Raw genomic sequence first — 20,840 nt, forward strand, 5'->3', positions numbered from 1 at the left:
GTGAACATAAATCTGAACATTAAGAACAAACACTGAACAGCATGATTAGTGTTTGTTAGCTATATCTTGTCATATAAACATTTGTGAATTTGTTTAGGTCAGACATTTTTAATTGAAATGTGTAAAGGAATCCATGAAAACATATCTAATCAGCAAGTTAACTTATTTCTTCTTTCAATTTCTATATTGCTATCAGATTTATTTCATTTCTCAAATTTATGTATAAAAATCTTTTATGAAAGATAAGCTATTTTATTTAGAGACTATAACATGTTTGATAAGGATAGAAAATCATTGTATGCCTCTAGATTCTATTAAGCTATTCCCCAGATGCAAAAAAAAAAAAGACTTTAAAAAGCAAAGCTGACATTTGTTTACATAACTTTAAATTTACTTTTAAATGTTTTCTTATTTTGGAGCACCTGAGTGGCTCATTCAGTTAAGCATCTGCCTGTGGCTCAGCTCATGATTTCAGGGTCCTGGGATCAAGCCACACACTCGGTGTCCCTGCTCAGTAGGGAACCTCTTTCACCCACTCCCATGGCCCCTCTCCCTGCTTGTGCATGCTCTCTCTCAAATAAATAAATAAAATCTTTAAAATAAAATAAAACAAAAGGTTTTGTTATTTTAAGTCATAAAGTAAATTTTAAAAGAAACATAAAGAATTTATTCATTTATCTTCACTTTCAGAAATTATACAGGAATAATATAGAAATTATACTAATATATTTTTTTAATAGCAAACAGTGATAGAAAGAATTTGTAAAATCTATGGACAGAACTGTGGCATGACCAACAATTATTCTATTGAATCAATAGTTTACCATGAGACAATCATGTAATTCAAACAAATTATAGATGTGTCTATTTTGATCATTAGTGCTTGCCAAGAAGAGAAAATAATGTAAATTACTATTCCCTTTGGTTTTCTGCCACATTTTCTCTAAGAAAAATAATTGTGACAAGAATGTTTTCACATCTTCATTTGTACATTGCCGTGGGCAGGTTATATGGTGAATTAGTAGTAAATGGTGACTATTTGATTTTGTGTTTTATCAGGAGCTACAACCATAGAGAAATATGACCTCAGGACAAATTTGTGGATCCAGGCAGGGATGATGAACGGCAGGAGATTGCAGTTTGGTGTGGCTGTGATTGATGACAAACTCTTTGTAATTGGAGGTCGAGATGGCTTAAAGACATTGAACACTGTTGAATGTTACAATCCCAAAACCAAGACCTGGACTGTCTTACCACCAATGTCAACACATAGACATGGTCTAGGTAAGATCTCTTACTTTATTGATATCATTTTTAGAACATTTATTGATAGTGAAAATGTATGTTAAAATATAGCATTACCATCATTAATTATCATTAACTTTAGGTAAATCATGGGCTTATTTGGAGCATTTTTAAGTTTATGACATTTTACTGTGTTGATCAGTGTGTGTTAAAATATAGAGAAAGATGTTAAAGATACCAGAATAAGTAAATCTCAAGCTATCATCAAAATTTTCACAATCTGACATTCATACACTATGTAAAGTTGAATAAGGGGGAAAAAAAAAAGAGGTAGAACTATCAAAGAGAGGCAAAAGTAATGAAGCCCAGAGGTAGAAATAGTTAAAGTGCATTGAGAAAAAGTTAAAATTGAGATAGCTCACCCCCATATTGCTGGATAGACAAGCCTACCCATACTTTTGCATGTAATTAATTCCACCTTGAAAACTCAATTGGAGAAGGGTTTAGAGAAAGGGTAACATCTATTTGGCACCAGCAGTCAATAATACAGGATTCAACTGATTTATAGTATGGAATAACCTGGTGATGGGGAGAACCATACTGGGATTCGGAAGATCTGGGTGTGCATCTTGAAAATACCATATTGACATGATTTAAGGGCAGCACTTAACTAAGAGCCCTCAGTTTCCTGATTTGCCACCAATTCAAAGTTATTAAATAGATAAAAATCTAGTGATGATAAGGAATATGAAATCACTGTGTAAATTGTAAAGTCCTATACATAGTTTTGAAAAAGAGGGATGTAATAATGAATAACAGCTTCTGAATTTGTATTTTGTATCATGGGGATAATAAAGAGAAGGGCAAATTGGTTTTTTTGAAGACCTGAAATATGTCAGGTAGTCAAATAAGTATCTTTCGTATATTTAGAATATACACATTAGAGAGGTATCAGGGTTTAATTGAAAATCCACTGATTTAGACATTCATTGGCAAGGAAAATTATAGATCATTTAAAAAAACATATTAATGATAGTTCAACTTTGAGGTGTTCAGCACTGTGTTTCCCATTCTTATCTACTCTACCACTGATCTATGCAAAATTTAAAAAAAAATAAGTAAAAGAGCTCTGACCTAGAGCAACTTACCTTTCTGATCTTCTAGTTTACTTCCCTTTTCTTCACATGAGTCATTATTAAATTAAGGAATAGTAATAGTCATGTGAGACCATTTCAAGTTTTAAAATTCTGTGCTTTAAATTAAAACCATATAATTTATTTAAACCACATGGAACCCAATCATAATATGGAAAATGTGAACAGGCATATGATTCTTTCCAGGTAATATTCATGAGTATGAAAGTTTTCTTATACGATTTTTTTCAAATATATTGGAGGATATTTGTTTTTATATCCATGTGAAAGCTCTATGTGTTGTTTTTATTATCTCACTATCTAATTATCTATTTCTATTGGAGTGAAATACAGAAAATAAGCACTCTGGATTGGAATTTTTGGAATTTAATGTCTTCTCCCTTTTTGTTTTAGACAATTCAATTCTTTTCTACTAAGGTATATTGAAGTTCAATTATGCAGGTTATTTGCATGCCAAGAGAACATACCTCAAAATGTTTCACCAAGAATACATCTTATGTGGTGTTAATTTCAAGTGCTTAAAGCGTGTAAGATGATGGTTTTGCCTCAAAATACTATCATACAGATTCTGGTCTTTTTGGTATCAAGGCGGGGCAAAGTAGCAACCTTGGATATTGTTTTTTAGTTTGTCTTATGTGCTGAAGAGTTTGTTTTAAAGGTCCGTGTGGAAGTAAGGCTGCATAACAAATCATATGAATTTAATAACTATCACAAATGTCTGAAATGTAATACAGCATTTCTCATAAGTTTTAGTGACCCAAAGCAACTGTAGTCAGTATTTTCATGCCTCAGCCTCTATTGTTTTGTGTTTTTTGTTCTGCTTCACTTCCATTATCAAGTGGATCACCTCTCCTCCATATCTCATGCCACTGGTTTCCTCTCTGTTTTACTTCCAAGTGGTTATTGCTTCCTGTCAGTTTTGTAAAAGCTCTCTACAATACTCTTCAAGATCTGACCTTGTTGAGTTAGTGATAGACATCATGTCTGGACATAATTCTCATCTCAATGTGCCTCATAGATTGCTAGCACTGCCCAGTACACAGAAAACTACCTTCAACTTGGATGCCAACCCAAAATCCAATCAGTTGAAGCCAGATTGATTGACACACAAGATACATGTGTTCTCTGATGAAGCTGAATGTTTTCTTTAATATTAATCACATTCCTTATCATCAGTTGAATCTCAGGAAGTTCATCATTCTGTGTCATACTCAAATGCAGTGAAACTCCTTGGCCCAAGATTCTTGTTCCTTCAATATAACCTATCAAGCTTTGATTTAGCTTCTTTCATCCAAGGACTGCCATTACACTGATATTGGTATTTCTTATTTAATCCATCATATCTTTCAAGTTTAATTTTATATGTTTCCCTTTATCGCTTCCTGATGATCAATTTTACCATTTAGTGCTCCAAATTGTTCCTAATCTGTGTGCATTATGGTACCTCTCCCATGTATTGATGTCTTGATCTTTATTGACTTTGTTTTTTACATATTCATTATTCCTATTTGATAATTCACTATAATTGCTTTCTTCTCCATGACCTTAATATCCTTCCTTATCTCTGTGAGACTATTTATTATGCCTATTTCAAATTCCTATCTGCCACTTTAATTAATTTTTTATTTATATGTGATCATCTTCCTTCTATAAGCTCTCTCTCTTTTACTCTTTTACTCTCTCTTTCTCCTGTTAGTCCTTTGTCTCCTCCTTCTGTTTCTCCTCTTCTCCCTTTTCCTCTTCTTCTTCCTCATACCTATTTTTTTCTTCCGCCTTTTCATTGTCCTTCTCTTTAAATTCTATTTAATAGTAGTTGAACCCACTGAAATATGTAATATTTAACTCTATTTTCAACTGTAATTTTTAAGTCATATGGATATATCAGATACTTTGGCTAAAGCATATGCCATTCTTTGTGTCTTCCCAAAACATTCAGGAGTGGATGTGAGAATTATGCCAGGGTGTGGAGCCCTGAGCCTGCAAAGTGACTCTGGTCAACCTATCTGCTGTTATTCCTATCACATAACCCTCTGGGACACATCTATTACTTTCATTTGCACACAAATATCCTTGAGCCTTTCTTCATCTGTAATGCCCTAACTATAGGATTGGGAGCATGGATAGGAAGAGAAAATTCTGAACCAGCAAGAGCTCTTAACAGTTCCTCATCTAAGCTGGGCTCTGAGGACTTCCTGACATCATCCAGCCAATTATTTCAAGCTCTTCATAGGTGCTACTCTGTCACTGTCATGCAGTGTATAAGATGCAGTAGCTCTTCTTTTAGCTACATCAAAAGAGCACAGATCAAATTTTCCCTCCAAGATATTCCCCCAGGGAAGTGCCATGAATTTTTGTCTCACTAGTAAGTCACAGCTGTTGTTCTGTTTCTCTAATTATTTTTCACAGTCCTGATGTCTGCTTTTCAAAAACACCGTAACTCTCACTTTCATGCAATCCCCAGGATTGGGTCTGAGTGTAGATCAACAGTCTTCTGTGCTAGTTTTTTTTTTTTTTTTAATTTGTTCAGAAGAAATTAGAATGTCCCATCTTACTTGCTGTAGAGTTAATCAGTACCTATTCTGTGGTATACCTATTTGACTATGTAATTCCATATTAAACTTTCAAGTGGCTAGAAGTAAAGGCTAAAGTAAAATTTTAAAAATATATATATAAAATAAAAATTCAAGACTTTTGACCTAGATAGCTTTTTTCCTCCCTTGATTTATATAGGAAAAACAAAACTTGCATTATTTTTTGAGAACATGAGTTCTTTGGTTGTTAAAGATGATTATATGACCAAAAATTGTCTATCAATAAATAGTTAGCTATCAATAAATTTATTTCTATCAATAGAAAGTTAGCTATCAATAAATGAAGAAATCTCCTTCTGCTGAATAAAATAGCATAGAAAAATTATATGCATATCAAGTCTGGATGTCAAGGGAGCAATGCTTCTGCCTAGAGAATTAAACTAATTAAGACCACAGTTCTCTCAATACGCTAAGAGGTTTTATTTTGACATTTATGTCTTTGAAGCACATAATTCTAGATATCGTGCTTTTTCTCCACCACATATATATTTTAAAGATTTTATTTATTTATTTGACAGAGAGAAATCACAAGTAGATGGAGAGGCAGGCAGAGAGAGAGAGAGGGAAGCAGGCTCCCTGCTGAGCAGAGAGCCCGATGCGGGACTGGATCCCAGGACCCTGAGATCATAACCTGAGCTGAAGGCAGCGGCTTAACCCACTGAGCCACCCAGGCACCCACACCACATTTTATATTATATAAAACTGAATAAGGGGTGCGTGAGTGGTTCAGTCTTTAGATGTCTGCCTTCAGTTCCAGTCATGATCCTATGGTCCTGGGATCGAGCCCCACATTGGGCTACCTGCTCAGCAAGAAGCCTACTTCCCCCTTTCCACTCCCCCTGCTTATATTCATCCCTCTCTCACTGTGTCTCTCTCTGTCAAATAAAAAATGAAATTAAAAAAAAAAAACTCTGAGTAAAACATTACTGCTATACGTTGTTTGCAATTATGTCTTTTCAAGAGAAATTGATAAAGAGTAAAAGCTATGTTTTATTATGGATTTTCTATATGCTAGGCACCATGTTGTATATTAAATATATGGTAGAAGTTGCTTTAGTTGTTTTTGTGTTTAGTTGATTTAGTTGTCAATTGAGGCAAAATTCACACACCATAAAGATAAGCTTTATTTTATTTTTATTGAAAGATTTTATTTATTTGATAGGAAGAGAGAGCGAGATCAAGGGGGAAAGGCAGAGGAAGAAGCTAGCTCCCGCTGAATAGGGAGCCAAATGCAAGGCTCCATCCCAACCCCTGGGATCACAATCTGAGCTGAAGGCAACCATTTAACTGACTGAGCCACCCACATGCCCCTAAAGTTAAGGTTTAGAGTACAGAATTGAGTGCCTTTGAGTACATTCGTAGTTGCGCAGCTATCACCCTCTCCAATCCCAAAATATTTGTGTTATTGTAAAAAGAAATTCTCCACCCAATAGCACTTGTTCTTCATTGTCCCATTCTTCTAGCCTCTAGCAATAATTAATCTACTTTTTGTCTCTATGGATTTGCCTATTCTGGGCATTTCATATAAATGAACTCATACAATTTGTAGCCTTTTGTTTATGGCTACTTTTACATCGACTGCACAGTTTCAAGGTTCATTCATGTTGTAGTGTATATCAGTTCTTCATTCCTTTTATGGATGATAATTTCATTGTTAGAATTTACTACATACATTATGTTTATATATCTTAAACAAAAAAAAATTGGATGGTTTCCACTTTTGGTCTATTATGAATAAAATAAAACTGTTGTGACCACTCATGCATAGATTTTTTTCTATACTGTGTATTTTCACTTCTCTTAGGTATATATATAGGAGTAGAACTGTTGAGTCATATAGCAACTCTATATTTTACTTTTAGGGGAAGTGCAAATTGGTTTTCAGAATGGTTGTGCCATTTTCTATTCCCTCAGTAATGTATGAGGGTGCAAATTTCTCCACATCTTTGCTAGCACTTATTATCCTTTCCTTTTATATTGTAATTATTCTAGTATATATGAAATGGTATCTCACTGTGGTTTTATATGCAATTCTCTAGTGAATAATTTTGAGATTCTTTATATGTGCTTATTGCCATTCATTTCTTTGGAGAAATCTCTATTCAAATATTTTGTCCATTTTTTGTTTGAATTATTTTTTTATGGTCGAGTTTAAGTCATTCTTTATCTATTCTGAACATATCCTCTGTCAGGTATAGGATTTTCAGATATTTTCTCCCATCCTATACATTCTATTCTGTCTTCATAGTGTCCTTTGAAGCACAAAATTACTAACTTGGTGAAATCCAACTTATTTTTTTTTTCTTTTATTTCTAATATTTTTGGTGACATATCCAAGAAGCTATTTTCAAATCTATGGTCATGAAAATGTATGCTAATGTTTTCTTTTAGAAGTATTGTGTTTGGGGGACATCTGGGTGGCTCAGTGGGTTAAGCCTTTGCCTAAGCCTCAGGTCATGATCTCCTGGTCCTGAGATGGAGCCCCACATTGGGCTCTCTGCTTAGCAGAGACCCTGCTTCCCCCTCTCCCTCTGCCTGCCATTCTGCCTACTTGCAATCTCTCTCTCTGTGTCAAATAAATAAATAAAATCTAAAAAAAAAAAAACCTCAAGTATTGTGTTTTTAATTCTTACATGTAGGAATATAACTCATTTTTAGTTTTTGTAAATGATGTATAGAAGCTTTTTGACTTCATTCTTTTGCATGTTGTCCCAGAACCATTTGTTAGAAATAGTATAAAACACAAGCTTTCTTTCCCACTGAATTGTCTTTTTTAAAATTTAATTTTATATTTATTTATGTTTTTAATTCAAGTAAAATTAACATACAATGTTATATTAGTTCAGGTGTACAATATAGTGGTTCAACAATTCCATACATTACTCAGTGCTCATCATGATAAGTATATTCTTCTTCTATTTCCCCCATCCCCTTACCCATCTCCCCTCTGGCAACCACCAGTTTGTTCTCTATATATAAGAGATTGTTTTTTTGTTTGTCTCTTTTTTTTTCTTTGTTCATTTGTTTCATCTCTTAAATTCCACAAATGAATGAAACAATACAGTATTTGTTTAAAGGAAACCATCTACAAAACAAAAAGACAACTAAGTGGGGGGAAGATATTTGCAAATGATATATCCAATAAGGTTTAATATCCAAAATATATAAAGAACACATACAACTCAACACCAAAACCCAAAATAATCCAATTTGAAAATGGGCAGAAGACATGAACAGACATTTCTCAGAAGAAGACACACAGAGGGCTAACAGACATAGAAAAAGATGTTTAACATCACTCATCATCAGGGAAATGCAAATCAAACACAATGAGATATCACCTCACACCTGCCAGGAGGGCTATTATCAACCACACAAGAAACAACAGGTGTTGGTCAGGATGTGGAGAAAAAGGAACCCTCATGCACTGTTAGTGGGAGTGCAAAGTGTTAGAGTCACTCTGGAAAACAGTATGGTGGTTCCTCAAATAATTAAAAATAGAATTATCATATGACCCATTGAATTGTCTTGGTACCCTTGTCAAAAATCAATTGACCTTAAATGTGAGGATTTATTTACAGAACCTCAAATCTATTCCATTGATCTCTATTTCTGTCCTTATGCCAGTGCCACACTGTCTTTATTGCTGCCACTTTCTAGTGATTGAAATTTTGAGAGTGGGTAGTATGAGACCTCTGACTTTGTTGTTCTTTTTCAAGACTTTTTTGGCTATTTGGATTCTCTTGCATTTCATACAGATTTTTGAATTAGTTTCTCACGTAAGCGATTCAGATACTGATTGCATTAAATCTGTAGATCAGTTTGTAAGCATTGCCACCTTAACAATACTAAGTTTTCCAATCAATGGACATTGGATATCATTCTGTTTATGTAAGTCTATTTGTACTTTTTGCTAAATTTATTACTAAATAGCTTATTATTTTTGATGTTATTATAAGTGCAATTGTTTCCCTATGTTCATTTTCAGATATTTCATTACTAGTATATGGGCACAATTTATACTTGCACATTGAACATGTATCTTGAAAATTCTCTGAACATTTTTATTAGTAGTATTCTTATGAGCTTCTTAGAACTTTATATATATATATATATATAAAATATACAACATACAAAATGTATGTATTATACATGTATCATCTAATAACATCATAACATCTAGTATATATATGATTATATACATATAGTCATGTTATTTGCAAAGAGAAATACTTTTACTTCCTTTTTAAAAGTCATATGGTCCTTTAAAAAAATTTTTTTAAATTTCTTTTCAGTGTTCCAGAATTCATTGTTTATGCATCACACTCAGTGCTCCATGCAATACATGCACTCCCTAATATCCACCACCAGGCTCACCCAACCTCCCACCCCCCACCCCTTCAAAACCCTCAGATTGCTTTTCAGAGTCCACAGCTCTCATGGTTCATCTCCCCCTCCAATTTCCCCCAACTCCTTTCTCCTCCATCTTCCCATGTCCTCCGTGTTATTTCTTATGCTCCACAAATAAGTGAAATCATAGGATAATTGACTCTCTCTGCTTGACTTATTTCACTCAGCATAATCTCTTCCAGTCCCGTCCATGTTGCTACAAAAGTTGGGTATTCATCCTTTCTGATGGAGGCATAATACTCCATAGTGTATATGGACTACATCTTCCTTATCTGTTCATCTGCTGAAGGGCATCTTGGTTCTTTCCATAGTTTGGCAACTGTGGCCACTGCTGCTGTTAATATTGGGTACAGATGGCCCTTCTTTTCATTACATCTATATCTTTGGGGTAAATGCCCAGTAGTGCAATTGCAGTGTCATAGGGAAGCTCTATTTTTAATTTCTTAAGGAATCTCCACACTGTTTTCCAAAGTGGCTGCACCAACTTGTATTCCAACCAACAGTGTAAGAGGGTTCCCTTTTCTCCCTATTGGCTATAGCTGGAATCTCCAGCACAGTATTCATAGGAAATAGCAAGAGGGGACATTTTTGCCTTGTTCTTAAACTAAGGGGATGAGGTTTCAGTCATTCACCATTAAACATGATGTTATCCATTATATGTGTGTGTGTGTGTGTGTGTATGCTCTTTATCAGGTTAAGAAAAGTCCCTTATATTCCTAGTCAGTTGAATGTTTTATCATAAAAGATACTGGATTTTGTCAAATGCTTCTCCTGTATCTATTAGAATGACCATGTGATTTTTTCCCTTTTATTCTTTTTTTTTAATATTTTATTTATTTTTTTGACAGACAGAGATCACAAGTAGGCAGAGAGGCAGGCAGAGAGAGAGAGAAGAGGAAGCAGGCTTCCCACTGAGCAGAGACCTGGATGTGGGGCTCGATCCCAGAACCCTGAGATCATGACCTGAGCCGAAGGCAGAGGCTTTAACCCACTGAGCCATCCAGGCGCCCCTCCCCTTTATTCTAATAATAGAGTGTGGTACACTGATTGATTTTCAGATGTTAACCAACCTTATTTTTTTCAAAAATATCTCACTTGCTCATGGTTTATAATTCTTTTCATATGTTGCTGTATTTACTTTGCTAGTGTTTGGTGAAAGATTTTTCATCTATATTCATAAAGAATACTGGTCTGTAGTTTTCTTATGATATCTTTGTCTGACTTGAGCATCAAGGTAATGCTTCTTTCATTAAATTAGTTGGGAAATGTTCATTCATCTTCTATTTTATGGAATAGTTTGTGAATGATTACTGTTAGTTCTTGAAACATTTAGTGGAATTCATCAGTATAACCAAGTTTTTGAATTACAAATCAATCCCTTTACTCTAATGATATGTGCATATTTTCTATTTCTTTTTGAGACAGTCTCTGGTTGGTGGCTTTCTAGGAATTTGCCCATCTCTTTACATTATCTAAATTGTTGACATACAATTCTTTCTAGTATCATCTTATAATCCGTTTAGTTTCTGTAAGGTAGGAACTAATGTTCCCTATTTTATTACTGATTTTAGTATTTGACACTTGGCTCTTCTTCTCTTGTTCAAGCTACTTAAGGATTTGTCAATTGTATTGATATTTTCAAAGACCCAGCTGACATTTTTTTTAAATTGTTCTACTACTCTCTATTTATTTTCTTCCTATTTTTGGTTTATATTTCCTTCTTTCTGTTTGCATTTTGTTTGTTCTTTTTTCTTTATTTCTTAATGGTAAAAGTAGATTATTGATCTGAGATCTCTTTAATTTTTTACAGCTACACATTTCCATGCTTTAGGTGCACTCCATTAAGTTTTGGTGCTTTGCATCTTTGTTTTCATTCCTCTCAAAGTATTCTTATTAATTTTTAAAATTTTCTTTCTTTCTTTAAAATTTCTTTGATCCATTGATTATTTAGACTGTGTCTAATTTCTACATATTTAATATTATTGTGATATAAACTACATGTTTATACATTATATATTCATCAACACAGTTTTAAAATTATTGTTGTTATCTTTTAAATACAGCAGGAGAAAATAAAGTTGTAAACAAAAAATACATTTATATTTTTTAAAAATATTTACCTTACTAGTAGTCTTTCTTCTTCATGTGGATTTGTGTTACTGTCTAAAAATGTTTGCATTTTGACCTGAAGTACTCCTTTAGTATTTCCTGTAGGGCAGGTTTGCTGGCAATAAATTCCCTCAATTTGTTAATTTTTTAACCTGGATTTATGATATCATTTATATATAACCTGGATTATGATATCATTTCTCCTTTATTTTTGAAGATTATAAAATTCTTAGCAGCCTTTTTCTTTGAATATGCCATTCCACTAACTTCTGGCCTCCTTGGCATCTGATGAGGATAGTCTTGTTAATTGTAATGAGAATCCCCTGTATGTGATAAGTTGCTACTCTTTTGCTATTTTCAAGATTTGGTGTTTGACCATTTGTGATGTGCCAGGTGTGCATTTCTTCGAGTTTATCCTACTTGTGGCCCATTACACTCAGCAATCTCTCTCACAGCTTAGTTGAGCTCCTAACAAGGCAGAGTTGTAAACTGCCTATTAAAGTGTTAAAGGATTATGTCCAACATGCACACTGACCCCCAGCAAAAGCAAGTTTTCCTCCTCCTTCCCCATAAGAAGACTTTGGCAGAGGTGCCTGAAGAAGACCCTCTCCTAAGATCTAAGACAAAAAGCCCTGGGAATAAAGGTGCCTTTGTTAGGAATGCAAATATGTGAAGGTATAACCACCCAGAGGTGTCTACCATTCCTGCTGATGTAACTATGTAGGAATTGTTTTTACTGGGTACAATAAACAGAAATAGGTTGATTGGTGAACAAAAGGAGTCTACTGAAACGTAACGCTTATCTTAGAAAACTGATTGAAGGTCAAGTGCATGTTCAGAGCTGTGCACATGCTCAGGTAAAATCTGGAACCTGGCTAAAACCAAGAGAAACTTGGTAATCAATCCAAGACCAAAATTACATCCTTGTGAAAGTCTGATGAAGCTAAAGATGTTTCCATAAAAGACACTGGATGCCCCAGCTGGCATCTGATTCTAACTATTCTAGATCTGCAAAGTAGCTGAGTCACATTACCCATGAAACTAGATGTTACTGCAATCTTTGCCAATGCAAAAACAGAACAAAACAAAAGTATTACTTTCCTTCTTTGCTTTTTTCATTTTAGTTTTAAAGTCCCTGTCAGGAGCACCTTAGTTTATAGGTACAGGGTTCAGTTTTTCAGAATCAAGAAAAAGAAGTAACTCAATTAGTTGGCAATGATAGTGGAAGACAAGGCCTGCTTCCTATGAATATTTATATGTGTGAATATTCACAAAATAAAAGCGATGTTGGGGAATGAAGGAAAAAAGGTCAATGTCTACTATTCATTTATTAACATATTAAATACAGCCACCCTATAATTCAATGATTCTTTTTGCCATTTTAAAGATTAAAAAATTGTGCACAAAATAATCAGTTTACTTCTTAATATCACATTATCTTACAAAAAATATTTGTGATTTTAGTTTAAACTTGTTTGACTCCAAAATAATATTTGTTTTAATACAATGTGATGTTACCAATATAAGTTAAGTGGTAATATATATTCTATCTGTTGGTAATAAATATGTAAATATATTCTATTTACTATATTTTCACTTCCACTTATCAATTAATATTCACCTATCACCTTATCTGTACAAAATAAGACATCTACACAAAAATATGAATTCAGTGTCTGGGTGTTTAACATGACTGATCAATTGTGAAGATTCCTGTAGGATGATTTGGAGGAATGAGTCAACCAAAATATTTTAGATTTGAAGTACAGATGTATAGATATATATTTAGATATAGATGACAAACATATAAATACATAAGTAGGTAGATTAATGATAGATGATGGGTAGATGACAGATGGATGGATGGATGGATAGATAGATGAATAATAATGGATGGATATATTCTGTGCTATTTTAGTATTCATGTATATTCTTATGTTTAGGATTATGTTAAGAGTGGAAAAAGGGAAAATACTGGTAGAATCGATTATTATTTTCATATCAGTGATTTTGATGCCATTGGAATGATACAGTTTGGAACTAATAAATCAGAAAAAAAAACTGTGTTCTAGCACTTCAGGATTACCCTCTTATAGGGTGGTCTACCATCTAGCCTTCCTAACAGAACTCTTGTAGGCACGTGTAGGAACTTATTACCTCATTTTTAAGATGTACAAACTATCAAGATTCTTAGGCTATTTTGGAAATAAGAAAAGGGTAAAGATATATGTACATGCAACATTCTCTGAAAAACCAAATAAGTTCATTTTCAATAAAAAAGAGCATAAAACATAAAGATAACACAAATTCATTAGTATCCTCTAATATAAACTGTAAAATATTAACTCTTGAAACAAATAATTATAAAGAGAGAGAGAAAAAAAGGAAATATAAGAAATGTGTCTTTAAATTTAAAATGTTTGCTGAAATTAAGTGCAAATAAAAGTTATAGAAAAAAAAATAAGTCAATGTCCTCTCAAAGTCAATGAGAGGAAATATATTAAAATTATGGGAAAATAGATGAGATAAAAACCAGTAGTAAGAAAGCATAATATTCTACCCCTGGTAGTTTCAAAACTGTAACAAGAAAGTGGAAGAGAAAATAAGAAATTGTGTGAGTGTTTCTCTGAAGACAGTACATGGCCTCAAAAATGAGTAGCTCAGAGAGCAACCAGAAAAATGAGAAAGAGCAAATTCATTCTATCTGAGTCAAACTTCAGAATATTAAGGATAAAGAGATGATTATAATATCTTCCAAAGAGGGAAAAAGTGAACCTGAGCTAACAAGAATAACCCTGAACGACCAGCAATGAAATAGCAGTGAGACTCCCGAGTCAACTACAAAGGAAGGATAATCAGACTGGATTCAGGCTTTTCAGTATCAATCTTAGATGCTAGATAATAAAGAAAGCATACTTCAAACCCCCAAAGGGCAGAACTTTTCATCTCACTTATGTCAAGTCAAACTATTACTCAGGTATGAAGGGAGGGAAAAAAAAAATCTTCAGATATTATTATTTCTGCTAATCTCTGTAAGGACCTGAACCTCAAGATCCATTCTCACAGACTTGTCATTGGAAAAGGACTGTCTCTAGGAGAACAAATGTTCTAGTGTTAAGATTCAAAGATCCCCTTCACTGTCAGAAAACGTATGGGATAAACGTTCTGTATGCAAAGAATTCTCATCCTCATGGAAGAAAGAAGCCATGAGGTGATCTCTTTGTGAAAAGCAAACATAGGACTGTTTCCCAAATGTCAAGATTTGGGCAGTCCTAATGTGTCACTGAACTGCCCTCCTTCTTGTAGCTTCAAAGAAGTCTGCTTCCACTTCTGGCTTGTTATCCTTGACTGGAGGGAGGTTATTAAAGCAATATGAGGATGATCTGCCCCTAACCTGGGACCAGATGGGAGGATGGAGGGAACTGCTTATCTGCATCTAGAAACACTCAGCCTGGAGAAAAAAAAAAAAATTCAGGTTTCATAAAATGCATGGGAGAATGTGATGTTAAAAAATAAAATATTAAAGAATATTTTCCAAACAGTATGAAGTATTTGAATGTGACATTTATTATCAGTTTTTTTTTCCCTTGGCTTTTGGAAACTATGCTTATAACAAGTAGTAATGAGTGGACTGAAAAAAAAACAAGAGCATAATAAAACCTTGCATTTATTTGCGATATAACCCGTTAGACTAGAAAAATGTCATTTTAAGCTGTCACTTCTCATTGCCTTGAAAGGAATACTTGCTTCAGCTCAACCTTTGTTTCTTAAATTATATCAGTATATGTTTGTCCTCTTCATGTCTTTTTTACTTAAAAAATAGCATTTCTCACAAGACTGGAGGGCCTACGTTTCTTTAAAACTATTCTCTCTTCAAAGTTTTGCAGATTTTTACAAGGAAACAAAATTCAAAAGTGTCCACTCAATTTTAGGCACCAGATATAAAGAATAATATTGTGAAAAATATTTATACTGGTGTAAGTTAGGATTACAAACAAAATATTTAGTTCTTTTGATAATGTATTCTCTTGTATGCATACTCAAACATATAAACAAATGTATATACAGACCCACAATTTTCAGTACTTATGAATGTCAGATTGATAAGATAGTGAAATTTCTGAATAGGATATGGGACATAAAAACAAGTTTTTGGAGCTGATAACTTTGCCATTTACTTTTGAAACTTTAACTGAGTAGCAGAAAAATCATAATAAATCACCTTTCTTATTATTTATGCAGATGTAATATCGATACATACATGTGTGTAAAATTTCTAATAATATTTTAGGACTTTTATACCTATTTCTCTAGTTTTATCAGTTCCTCTTAGAAATATCATAGACACACCATTAGTAACCCTAGCAACAAAGAAAGAAAAAAAAGGAAGGAAAGAAGGAAAAAGAAAAGAAACATCAGGAAACTAAAGACTTTTCTCAACAGAATGTTATTTTATATACTGATTAATAAATTTCAAGTACCAGAAAAATCTTCATTATAATTTTAGTCTTCTGTGGTCCTGTTACCTATTGAATTCTAAGGTTACATATTCCCTGATGTCTTTCCACTGAGTTATGTTCTTGTTCAAATAAAGATTTATTAAATTCTTTTGGTGCTAAAAATTCCCTCAGATGCTGGGTCAAAAAAAGGAGATGAATGAAGGAATATCTGCTTTCAATATTTTACACACTAGTCACATAGTTACAGATAAAATTTATTTATTCAGCCACAGAGAATGTGTGCCATTTGTTGTGTAATAATTTTTTACTTAATTACTCATTTCCAGAAGCAAAATTTTGTATTACAAAATGTTTCACTTGTCCTCAATATACTCCTCTGAGATTAGTGGATACCACTTCTCTTAGCCAAGAATTATATTAGTCAATGTAGTATTTACAAAAAAGTACAGAACACTGAATTCTGCAATGGTGTTAAGGATTTGTGGACTGACTAGGCAGAATTCTTTTTACTATACTGTGCTTTGATAAAATGATAAAGAACCACCGATCTTCTAGAACACTGGCCCTGGAAACTAAGATCTGATTCTGAATACTAAGAGTTTCCTCTTTATGAGACAACCTAAGAAATTTAACTGTTTGATCTGAGTCACAGTATTAATTTTCTCTTCCTGAGCAACTGGTCAGATTTTATCCCCAAAAGATCATAAGTGATGTAACTAACTAGATTTTCCCTTGAGTATTAAATGTTATAAAGTCTAGAATTAAATTTGCTGTCTAGAAGTAACAAATATGCATACCATTTTTGTAGCAATCTGACACTTGGCTCTATTTTATATTTCTTTGCTTATTTTGCTATCTTCTTTCATATGTAGTTTTAATCAAATATATCATCTCTTTTTTATCTATTTTGGGAATCATCTTCATTTTTTAATAGTAAGATGAGGTATTAAGTTAAAGATAAGTCTAGAAGAATTAGTCTAATTAAATCTTAGGATGGTTTGTACAAGAATGTTCATTGATTCAATCATTCCATACTTCAACTAGCAATAAACCTATACCTCCACATGCTGGAATATTCATGTTAGAATTAAAAAATAAATAAGGTATTTTACTCAAGGATCTTATAAATGAGGAGGAAGACCAGAAAAGTTAACAGACAATTAAAAATAAAGTGTTTTAAGTACAATAAGTGAATGTTATGATCATACTCTGTTATGGCAGAATGGATAATTAGGAAAAGTATATAAAGAGAGGTAATTCCTAAACTTAACCATAAAGGATTAATAGGCAAAGTGAAGAAGAAAAATACATTTCATACAACAAAGCAAAATCTAAGGTTTTTAAGATTTAATTAATTAATTAATTGATTGATTAGACTTTAAAACTAGTCTCTACACCCAATGTGGGCCTGAACTCATGACCCTGAGATCAAGAGTAGCATGCACTTCCAACTGACCAGACAGGTGCCCCAACAAAGTGAAATCTGTAATAAGACAAAAGTGAAAAGAAAGCATAGAATATCTGGATAGTAAATCATAAGGTTATTAGAAAACAAATTAGTTTCAATGATATTTAGTATCTTTTATTTTTTTAAGACTCCATTAATTTATTGATAGAGATCACAAGTAGGTAGAGGCAGGCAGAGAGAGGGAGGGGGAAGAAGGCTACTCGCCGAGCAGAGAGCTGGATGTGGGGCTTGATCCCAGGACCCCAAGATCATGACCTGAGCTGAAGGCAGAGGCTTAACCCACTGAGCCACCCAGGTGCCCCTGATATTTAGTATCTTAATAATATATTTTAAAATATAACAAATGACCTATTTCATGTTTAATCTTCAGTACAAGAGATATGGGAGAAGAGATAACAGGACCTCTATAATTCCATTCTATGATAATATTTCAATTGAAATTTGAAACTGAATAACAAGATATTTATTTTGAGGTAATTTATTGTCCCTAACTGGCCTTATCCTTGAATTCAACCCAAATTTCAAAAAATAAAGTTATACATTCATGGGATATCTTTTCCATATTAAACAGAAAACAAATGAGATTCAGTTTTCAGAAAACCTGAGGCAAATCTAGTTGCTCAGGTGAATCCCACAGAAAGAGCTATTAATAGAGAAAGAAAAATATTAAATCAACTACAGTAAGCTCAGAACTTTGGTTCCTTTCTGGTTTTGACTGCTTTTATTCCTTGCTTTTTCTTTTGTAGATTTATCTGGGGAGATAATTTTAGTCTACATTTTAACTTTTTTCATTGATGTTTTCAGCCTGAATGACCATGGAAATCTAAGGCTCCGTGTAAGATGCATGTTAAAATAATGATTAACAGAAAATTTCTTTCAGCCCTAATGGTTTCAATGTGCAGGTGGTAATGAGATGCGAAAGCAAATGAAACGAAAAATTATGTGAACTAACAAGTACTTAAACTTGGAGAGGATGTAAGAAGATATGTACTGCAAAATCTTAATTTTACAAATAAAAAAAAAATGGAGGACCAAAGAGATTAGATAGCTTGAAGTTCATATGATTCCTTAGTGGCAAAACTTGGTTTGGAATTCATCAGAGATTTGTGTTTTATTTTGCTTTGCTTTTTGCACAGATTATCTACTTCATCCTGATTATTTGTGTATTACTATTTCTAGAATATATCAAGTTTATTTTATAGAATAAATATGGTGAGCCTGGAGCAGAACCAGGTGTGGTGGGACTTAATGATGACACTGTCCTTAAGAAAGAGAAATGCAACTGTCATCTGAACACATCCTTAGGGCCCCTTCCAGGGCCCCATAAGGAACCTGATTAGGGAGGGGCACTGATTTTTCAGCTTCATCAGCTCATAGAAAATCCCTTCTCAGTGAGCACAGTTTGAAGCATTTACTGTAAGACCATATTTGGTAGACTCAATACATTATGTAATTTGATATGTTTCTTTTTATGGGGATTACTGATGGAATTATATTCCATAGAAATTCATATCACAATCAAGAGTATATTCACTTTCTTAAAAATTGGTTTCTTTTTTCATATAGTAGAAAAACTATAAGCATCGTGACATACGTCCTGGCTATACATTTAATAAGATGTAAAATATTTAAAATGAATATGTAAATATCCAACTGAAATTCTATGGATATGCATGCTTATGAGGTTTATTTGAGTGGCTGATTTGATAAAATGGTTCTAAAACATTAGAATGATTGTTCATATAAATCTTGAAATTTCTGAATTACTTACACCTGCTATGAGATAAACTATTTATAAACACTTTTGTCATGACTGATGTTATGATGCTATAAAAATGTTATTTGCCATTTTATTAATGGACTAGTATGAACTTTTGTTCTGTAGTTCTTTTTTTTAATTTAATTTAATTTAGTTTTTTTTCAGTGTTCCAAAATTAAACAATGAATTTTGGAACACTGAAAAAAAACTAAATTAAATTAAATTTTAAAAAAAGAACTAAAAAAAAAAAAAAAAGAAAAAAAAAGAACTACAGAACAAAGCACCTCACCCAGTGCTCCATGTCCTATAACTCTTAAATTTATTTGTTTATTTATTTCAGAGAGAGCAAGCAAGTGGGGAGGAAGGTTGGAGGGGAAGGAGAAGAGGGAAAGGGAGAGAGAAATTCAAGCAGACTCTATGTTGAGTGCAGAGGCTGAGGCAGGGCTCAATCTCACAACCTTGAGAGCAGAGCTGATCTGAAATCAAGAGCTGGATGCTTTAGCCAACTGTGCTACCTGCCCTTATCCTATAATTCTTTAGGCATCCAGAAAAAAAACACAATGCATGGAAATTACCCAAGAAATATCTTCTTATGAAAATAAAGACAATGTTTTTTATTTCTAGGTGAAATCAAATCAACCTTTTTCATATCTTTATTCAGATCACCTCACTAGAATGTAAGTCCCAAGAGGACATTGTTCTTGGTTATTGTGGTCTGTGGTCAAGCACCTGACCCAATGCATATAGGAAACCAAATATTTTTAAGTGAACTAGTATTTTTAATTACATGTGTACCCTATAAGGTTGAAGGTATCAATACGTAGAGTTACTAATAGTTTATGTATCACTGTAATGTTTATTTTTATTTGTCATGTATAATGCAAATCTTTACATTCCAACTTTTGAATCACTTGTACCTCTTATGACAATTGGGCAACAATGTCACTTCACTCTGCCTCTTTAGATGTCATTGGTGTAATGTAACAAACATTCCAAGACACCAAATACTGAAGCTTGATTGCATCAGCAATGCCATGCATAGAAGCTACTCCTGCCTTTAATAGTGATTTATCTATTAATTTCATTAAATGATTTCATCATTCAGCACTCAGAGGAAAAGATTTAAATAAAAATGCATTGCATTTTTTTCCTTTGCCCTGATAAGGGCATTAGATTCTCAGATTTAATATAGACAAAAGTTCTTTCCAAAAACATTTCACATTTTCATAAGACATGAAACTTCTGCTCAAAAAATAATAAAGATGAAAAATGACATCTTAGCAACATTTATTTCATGGTCATTTCAGTTAAAAAAATAGTTTTAAATGCAGGAGTTCAAATAGAATTCAGAAGGTGCTTCAATGATAATCCTCTTGCTACAATGAAAGAGAGTTCATGGGTCCTCAGTAAAATGATTTCTGAAAGTAGTAGGTTCTAAGAAGCTAATACACAAGAAAATATTATAGCATTCATATATTATAATCAAACAGAATGATATAGGCTATTTATGCTTTGTTTAACCAGTTAGATTCACACTGCATTTTAAACTTGGGATAAAAGGAATGAGCAATGCAAACATTAACCCACACTACATTTTATGCTTGGGAGGAGGGAAGAAAAAAAGCACAAATCATTTTGATTATT

General features: G+C 33.2%; 1 protein-coding gene across 1 annotated transcript in view; it reads left to right on the forward strand.

Annotated features, from left to right (window-relative positions):
• The window catches only part of KLHL1 (kelch like family member 1), a 393,181-nt gene that overhangs the window by 302,971 nt on the left and 69,370 nt on the right, over window positions 1-20,840 (forward strand). The window contains exon 7 of the mRNA XM_045080638.1: window positions 1,060-1,284. Coding sequence (XP_044936573.1) covers window positions 1,060-1,284 — 225 coding nt within the window. The remainder of the gene's footprint in view (window positions 1-1,059; window positions 1,285-20,840) is intronic.

This window comes from Mustela putorius, unplaced genomic scaffold (assembly GCF_011764305.1).
Source record: "Mustela putorius furo isolate JIRA1106 unplaced genomic scaffold, ASM1176430v1.1 tig00000480_pilon_pilon_pilon, whole genome shotgun sequence".
Lineage (NCBI taxonomy): Eukaryota > Metazoa > Chordata > Mammalia > Carnivora > Mustelidae > Mustela > Mustela putorius.